The 9011-nt window shown below is 31.4% G+C and overlaps 1 protein-coding gene across 1 annotated transcript in view; it reads left to right on the plus strand.

Annotated features, from left to right (window-relative positions):
* Positions 1-9011, plus strand: part of Phlpp (PH domain leucine-rich repeat protein phosphatase) — a 131286-nt gene that overhangs the window by 64199 nt on the left and 58076 nt on the right. The window contains exons 4-5 of the mRNA XM_014425309.3: positions 2056-2169; positions 3222-3391. Of these exons, the coding sequence (XP_014280795.1) occupies positions 2056-2169; positions 3222-3391 (284 nt within the window). The remainder of the gene's footprint in view (positions 1-2055; positions 2170-3221; positions 3392-9011) is intronic.

Consider the following 9011-nt stretch of genomic DNA (forward strand, 5'->3'; position numbering starts at 1 on the left):
ATCAATTAATGTGTTGGTATATATAACATTTTTTATTTATATCGATAGATGATATAGAAAAGCCACTATATCTTTAATAATACATGTACGATTTAGGTGATTTATTTTCATTGCTTAGGTAATCTCATTCATTACCTATAGTATTGTCTCTATGCATTATATGAAAAAAAATGTATTCATTTTTAGTTATGCGTAATCAATCTTTAATTTTGATCATAATTTTTATTTCATTGAATAAACCCAACATTGTAATAGGTAAGGACCTTCCCAAGAACACTCTGAATATTTTGAAAAACAACATATAATTTTGTTAAGAACTTTCGTTGATCTTAGATAATTAACAAACGAACATTAAATTTGTATTTACATTGATAAAAATTAAAAACATTATAAAAAATATATATTATTATTGAAATCAAAATTAAAATTGATTGTACACTTCCTTATTTAAGAAAAATCAATTTATTCCTTATACTATTTTAAAATTAAATTATTTACTAACTCCTGAAATACTATGATCACATCACTTTTTTTTCCCAACACATATTTCATCAATTACTTTTCAGGATACTCTATTGCATTTTCTATTAAATTCTTTTATTTTCGAAATGCAGTAGTATTACAATCATTTATTTTACTCGTTATCTTAGCACATCTTACATTAATATTTCTTGAGTCTGTTCTGTAACTGATGGCATTATTTACATTTTCAGATATTTCGGGAGGGGGGGGGGAGGGAGTATATTTTCTTTTTATTGGAAATCTACCCTAATATTAGTAAAGATATCTCTAGATCTATACAGAACTACTGATTGATCAAATAATGAGTGGGTTTTGGGTCGATCTTTATCTAGTTTGGGCGCGCTTGCCGCCGGCGTGGGTTGTTGCAATACAGATCGAAACAATGCAACTGTTGTTTGGGTGGTGAAATTCCTTTAATATTTACTCAAACATTTTAATGCACTTAGGCAGTACTCAATTTTTCTCTTTTAAGAAATATGCTCTCCATCGAACAATCTATGTGTCAAAGACTGTTAACAAAAATAAAATTCTCCATTATTTTTCCCTTATTTTAACATAAACTAAACATCGTATTGATAAATAATTGAAGCCATGTATTCAATAAGGAGGCAACCAACTTTTTTGTGAAATAGTATATTATAAGCTACATCGAAAAAAATTCAATAATTTACATATTGCTTTAAAAACTATCTATATCGAATATTCCCATATAAAGGAAGCCTGTGTCGTGAGATTTTTTTGAAAAACGTAAATTCCTTTAAAAATTATCAAAGAGATTGCAAAACTAGATTTCATAAAAAAACAAAAACAAAAAAAAAACGATTGGTTCAATTAATAATATTTGTTTTCAATTAATAATTAATTGATTATACTATTATTGAGGGGAAGTTAAGTCTAAGGGTGACAAGGTTTATTGAATTATTCTTATGCTATAAACTTTGTATATTGGATTAAATTGTTAAAATTATTATAAATATTTGAACAACAGAGGATAATTTAACCTATAATTTTCCATGTTAGAAAAGTCTTAAGTAGTTATTTACACCAATCCTATCAGCATCTAATTAAATTTAACCTATTGAACTTGTAGCCATGTTCTCCATAAATTAGACGTATTGACTATAATATCGCTGGTCCAAAAATGTAATGATTCAAACATAAACTTTGTGAAATCAGCTTTGTTGTATTGGAGAGCTCAAAAATGCATTTACTAGATATTTTTAAGTCTACATAATTGGACTTAAAAATGCGCCAAAGAAGCAATTTATAAGTATAATTATATCGATTTACAAATGTAGATAAAAAAGTAAGAAATAGACAAATATATTTTACTTATAAATATGTGTATTGTTTTTCCTTTAAAGAGAAAATAAATTGTTGCCCATCGAGTCTAGGTTAGCATGGAATTTAACTCAGACTCGATCATTCAGTCTTCTGCATAAAAGAACTAAGCAACAGTTCTTATGATTGGTTACCTTCTTTACTGATTCCCTTTTATTATTATTATTATTTCTAATTGAGGTTGTCTTTCAGGTCCGAAGTGGTATTGCCGCAGCGGGGAGGTCTGGGTCCTCAAAGGCCTCGTGCTCCCCCAATGGCGGAGGAGGGAGGTGTCACTTAGGCAAGGCAGCATCCTCATACACTCCAGTAGGAACAATTATTTTATGTATTTATTTTAACATTATTTTTAAATCATTATTGTATTCAAGGTACTATCGCCAATCGTTTTGGTAAGTTTATTAGGATCTTTCATAATACATATCACAACCAAATTTGTAATTAATCTGTTTTTTCTTAATATTACGACTCTGGAAATCGAAAGATTTTTTAATGATTCAGTCACTATTTATGGAAACTGCGGTTCTCCATATTCTAAACCCTCAGTTGGTTCAAAAATGAATATAAATTGGCGAGAAAAGGAATAAACTGTCGGGACACAGTTTTTTTTAATTTGTCTAATACTAACATTGTTTTTATCCGTAGCAGTACAGTAACGAAATTAATACAGTGGGGCATTGTTGCTTTTACTTTTCCAAGGTAATAGTGAACCTAATCTAAACCTGTTGAAGTGAGTTGGAAAAATAATCATCACTATTAAATTTTAAAACTTTGAATAGAATCAATTTCAGGTACTAAAAAATAAAAACATAATAGTATATGAGAACGATGTTCTCTCTTCCAATCGCCATGGCAGTTGTTAAGCTGGATAAGGTTACGACATTTCATTGTCATGGTATAAACATATAGCACTTAAAGTAACAAAATCTTGACTGTTGGTGTATGTATTGTCAACCATTACACTAAACCTAGTACAACACTACTGTCACAGCAGGAAATGCTCGTAGTATTTTCACCATAGCAGTTGATGTTGCTATGTATCTAATCTGCATCCGACCAAAAAGGTAATAATGCTGTATTTTTAAGTCTCCAAATGTTACAAACCCCATGGATACTTATCTCTTACCAGCTTATCATATATATAGTAGATTTGAATATTGACAAATGGCTTATATCTTTAACTGATCATAATAAAAGATAGCTGAATCCTGTTGAATAAAGAAAAGCTGTCACAATGAATAAGGGGAGGGGGAGTTTCCTCATACTTACTTAGATACAAGTAGAAATGAACACTTCTAATTTTATTAAATCAAGCCGAATTATGATTAATATTATTAATTTTGATCTGATGATGTCCACAGGCGAGCCCGGGGGCCGAGAGGAGAGCGGAAAGGTGTGCGGGTACGAGGAGGGGGCGGGTCTGCGGGGTGGTCGCCACGTCCTCAAGGTGATCTCCCCGGTCCGCTCCGTCTACCTCGGCATGGAGGAGCTGTGGCAGCGGGGGCTCTGGGCTTCTTGGCTAGCCGAAGAGGTAAGATCTGTACCAAAGAGGATACTCCATTCCTTATAAACGCTCAAAAGGTCTTGTTTCAGAATATGACTACAATTTTTTTACGTTTGCTACATATTTACGTATTACGTATGCTATATATATATATACTATTTTTTTTCTTTTCAGTACTTACATTTACATACCCACTCGTACATACATATTTACATCTTACGTATTATATACATACTCCTTTCTGGCACATCCTTCGTTCGATGACTGAAAAATACTTGTATATTTAGAAGAAAGGTTTTTCTCTTCCTGGAGATCATCTTCAGCAGTACCTAGGGAATTCCATCCTGTCCTGACGCCTGGTTTCTCTCGCTGCTGCAATACATTCAAGTTGGCTTTAAGTTGAGAACGTGGCTTTCTCATTGGGACCTGGTGATCGTCCAGGTGTTGGTGTGGCACAAGTCGTCCATTCAGCATCCTTCGGTGCATTGATATTTCTAAAGTTTTTATCAGTCACTTGCAAGTTTTTTTATATATAGATTTTGTTTAGTTTAATTTTAAATAACGCTCTGAATTCTTAATTACATTTCATCGTGAAATATGTAAATTAAGACCTTCATACTCAGGCTAGAGTTGAAGTGTATGAATTGGTTACAATTAAAATAACTTATCTTTCCGTCCCCGTTGGAGTAAAAAAATACTTCAAACACACCACGAATAACTACATAAAATAGATAAGCCAAAAGTATGTCACATTGCATTTGATTTTTTCTTTATTTCTGTCCTCCTTTCTGTCTTTTTCGAACAAGAGAGTAATAGGATCTTTCCTTACGGCATTCTTTTTCCAAGCATAAATTGTTCTCCATAACAATTGGAGTGCTGGAAAAATGTTGATTAAAGTGACATTATTTACCTTTCTGATATTTTTTAAGAAATAGTTTATCGATTTATTTGGAGCTTATTAAAGAAATTGACCTCCATTTATAACTGATCCCTAACAGAACTCGACTTACATGGGTGAACACGCGCCTGGAACTCCTTTTGCGCAAACAGTTCTCCTTAAACGGAACATTGTAAGCCACCCACTTATCTCTGTCCTAGGACGTAACTTCTTGAGCAACTCTCTTCGGGACTTACCTTCCACATTCTCGTAAAATGATACTGAAATACGATTCCTTAATATGAATAGATTTCAATCAATAAGAGTGTCTTGTTAAAGCAGCAAGGTTTCGAATTAAATATAATTTTTTTAATTAAATTTTGTTTTAAAATTAAATATGTATAGGTATAAAGTTAAATATGTTTTCTTGTTTAATCACCCGTTTTAAACACGATACAGTAAATATGAACTTTAATGTGATGTATTTACTTTATAAAAGGATCTCAATTTTAGGTTACTTCGTTGTATCAACAAATAAAAATATTTTAAGCAATTTTATAATTGGATAAAATACAGACAGAAGCTTTAGAAATATGTTACAATAAGTGTACTAAAGGTTAAATCATTTTAGATCTTTTTTTTTTCTGTTTGAAGTGATAGATTCACAATAAAAATAATCACCATAATCAAATTTTACATACCTATTAATAACCAAACCATGGGCATCCGTCAAAGTGTAAGGATAAAATCGAGCCTTCTTAGATTTTTGTAGCTTGTTGAGTAAAAATATAATAGCTAAATAATTTATGCCTTGTGATGTATCATTATTAATTAACTTATGACGATAATTTTTATGGTATTTAGAATGTATGAAAACATGGTTACTGTGAGAGGAGACCGACTTTCAAGTATTTGTTTTTAATTGTATATATGTATATATAGTTTACCATAAAAATTGATATATGAGAAGATGGTCTTTATTTATTCAGGGACACGTTCCTTTAAAATAAGATTAAAGGAACAGTAGATTGGTTTTAGTGGTTCAAATAATTGATTAGTGGATTGGTTTCCAGAGATTGAAGAACTAAAGGATTAATACATAATAATAAAATTAAATTATAATAAAATATAATGAAGTAACTTAAAGCCTTCAAACACCATCCAAAATATGTATATATAGGTAAATAATTAAAACCGAGAGTAAGTCGACGTGAAGGCCGAGTGTCCTTTAGAACGCAATGTGTTCAATTCCCGTCTGAGTCAGTCAATATTTAATTCGTGGTGACCCCGAGAAATGAATCTAGGCAGTCCCATAGGTCTTCGATGGATGACTTTGGGGGAAAAAATAAAGAGTAATACTAATTAGAAAGTATGAATAATTATGCATTAGTTGTTATAAATTTCGAATACAAAGGAACATCAGTTTCAGTTCTTTTGGATATGGATGAATGGTAAATGATGAAATAGGCAAGGCTGAATGGCAGGAAGGATACTAGAGCGACGAATGAAAGTAGAAATATAATTCTATAGGGAGAATGAGTCATGAAGAATTATTCCACTAGTCAAAGTGAAGGAATATTAAGGAGGTAGGTAGGAACATACAAATTTCAAATGTAAATAGTTACCTTTTTTTCCTACCTCCTAGATTTTATATATTAAAAGCTACTACAATATATATACTAATACTACATCATTATATACACCTATGTACATTGCCCTTCCTTTGCCGCATGAAATTATTAGAGATTAGGCATTATAAAGGACAAATATATTTAACGAAGGTAACTTAATAGCTTTAAGGTAAGAAAGTCTTGACTTTTTCTAAGATGAGATATCGGGGACATGATTTTTTCTACGAAGATGTGGTTAAGGATGATTCTAAAATTTTCTCAGTTATAAAACTAAATTTAAAAAAAAATAGTTATTATAATTTGAACTGTTGTATTCTATAGCTTCCTTTATGAAAAAGATAAAGGGTCTTCAGGTCTGGTAAGAGAGGCTTTTGGTTACTATCCTTCTCTGACTCTGCAATACTTTGTTACTACTTAGTTATCTTAATATTATGTTGTCACTTATTTCCCACTAAAATGAGTAAAAATAAATATCTTGACACTAAAAGAAAAATAAATAAATTACATGTATATAGTAAACCAGAATGTTAACTATGTATAAAACCTTATATGGGAGGTGTCGGCATCACTAAGGTTAAAGCTCCTCGAATCATTAATCTTACCGGATCGGAAGACGTGCTTCAGGACAACTATTTGTCAGAGAGAAGGCGTAACTCTTGTTATATCAGGACTACATTCTGAGCAAAACTGGTCGATGAGGACCAGTCTGTCGAAGAAAAATCTCTTTTTATTTATTTATTATTATTGTTATTTTACTGTCCTTAGTATTGATAAGGTTTTAATTATGAAGTATGTTGGTACAATTGTATTTTTTTTTCATTCGAAATCTACTAAATACACGGAACATTTGTTGCTTTTATAGTTTATAGTTTGTGATATACATTGAAGAAAATTGAGCCTTAACCCCTAAATAGACCTTCTGAACACTGGCATGAGTAGTCAGGAGCAGGTGGGCGACCATATGTCCCAAGATGATTACCCCCTAAAAGAAATGTCGTAGATAAGAACGGTACACGGCGGTGCTACGGAGAGGAAGTGTTCCTGACATACGCCCCACACTATTACCAACTAACAGTCTTGCGACATGCGATAAGGTCACATTACCTCCAGATCGATCTCCTCTAACGACTTCCAACCACAGGCGTCACTACTTCATTCTCTAAGATTGCGGTGTGCAACACGAATATTGAAGTTCCTACTTCCCCTTGCAAACATTACTTCACTATGATGTACAGGATAAGACTTTTGTCCCATAATCGGTTATAGCTATTTAAATAGAACAGTTATATTTCCTCCTTTTCAGTATCCAATAGAATCTTTAGAATAGAAGTTTTATTGATGATTATTTTTGGGGACTACTTTAATTATAAAAAAAAAGTAAGACGATTTTAATTGCAGGCTGATTAATTCTTAACAATTCTGACAGTTAATTCTACTGAATATCGCGGTAAGTATTCTGGATTACAAATTAGCTGTTTTATCAGAATCGGTATGATTATCGAGTAATGGGAAATCTTTAACTCTCGAAAATATGACAATCTTAACAAATTAGTTTCAATTAAACTACTTTAGCAAGCGTTATTAACGCAATAACAAAGTTGTTTACCAACTTCAGTTCCAACTGCGTCCATTTTTATTAAATTAATTTTGTTTGTTTGTTATTATTAAATAGTTAAGTCTATTTTGGTGCTGTCCGTAGGTTGTTAGACGCAGGAATATCAATCTGAGATCTGCGGCGGCACCGGTTCAAATCCGACCTGAGGCTTTAACTTTTTCCATTAAGTAGCGGTCCAACAAAATGAAAAACTTGATCCCCTCCTCCCCACCATGGTTGTTAGAATAGTTTGGTCACCTATAGATAACCAATTATTATTTTATTGATGATGATAATATTTATATTATTATTAAGATATCGTTTTACATAATTATTATTATTAATATATTATAATAATTTTTGTTTATATTATTTATGTTCATTGTTATTATTAATAGTTTATTAATACAAAAATCTCAGAAATAAGACTTGCTCATATCATTTCATAACCCATGAAATAAGTCACAGGTGTAGAAATGTTTATTGTTCATTTGTTTCAATAATGTTATAAATCAAAAATCATAGGATTGCAACAATTGCAATTATATAAACTTGTGGCTAGCAATATGTTATTTATGGGCTATAAAGGCCAATCTGTTCTTTTTTCTATTATGTATAACAGTTTTACTGAAATCAATAATATTTTCAAAATTTCAAATGTTATAAAACTCGGAAAATCATGAATTTTGATTGTTAGAGTAAATGAGCATTAACATTGTGTAGATAACTTAACTATCCGAAAGTAAAGAGATAGTAGTCCACATTTCGATCTTTTCTTAAATTTAACATTTTTTTCTTCATAGTAGAGTATTATGTTTGGTTTTTGTAACTTATGAAAAATTTTCAAGGCCTCCTGCAAGTTCGTTAGCCAGTCCTCTGTAATGGTTGCAGTTACCCTCCAATTCCTGATTCCCAAGATATACCTGGCATCCGCTGCCACTCCATCGATCCATCAAAGCCGGGGTCTTCCTACTCTCCTAGTTCCACATATCCTTTCTTCTAGGATCATCCACTTAAATTGCAATAGAACAAATCCATAGCACATAAATTGCTATAGAATAAAAATAAATGTAATATAGTAAGTTATTAATCTTAAAATACTAATATTTATGGATGACTTCAAGACAGTTAGAATGACAGGTCCACTATACCAACCCTTCCGAAATTGTGTACCTCAGACTATCTTAAGGCTATTCCCAGTTTTAACAAGTGCTCTCTGGTTGATAAACTCATATGTTGTTTTGTTTATAGATTAAATTAGATATCTCGTTATCTTGGTTTCAAAATGTTGTATACTCTGTAACTGTAGTTATGAGGAAAAGAGCTTCAAAGGTACAATTTCCTAATGAATGTTCTCTCAAGCTATAACTTTGTCATGTTACTAGATCTTAATCTTGTTAAATCATTGTGATATTGAGTCACTTAAGAAATTCCAGAGCAGTATACTAATTTATCCTACAAATTTTAAACTACTATTTTGACTCAATGCAATATGTTTGTTTCATAAACTATAAATATTATGTGTGTGTGTGTATATATATATAT

The sequence above is a fragment of the Halyomorpha halys genome, unplaced genomic scaffold (genome assembly GCF_000696795.3).
Source record: "Halyomorpha halys isolate HHAL.00 unplaced genomic scaffold, Hhal_1.1 Scaffold505.1, whole genome shotgun sequence".
Classification (NCBI taxonomy): domain Eukaryota; kingdom Metazoa; phylum Arthropoda; class Insecta; order Hemiptera; family Pentatomidae; genus Halyomorpha; species Halyomorpha halys.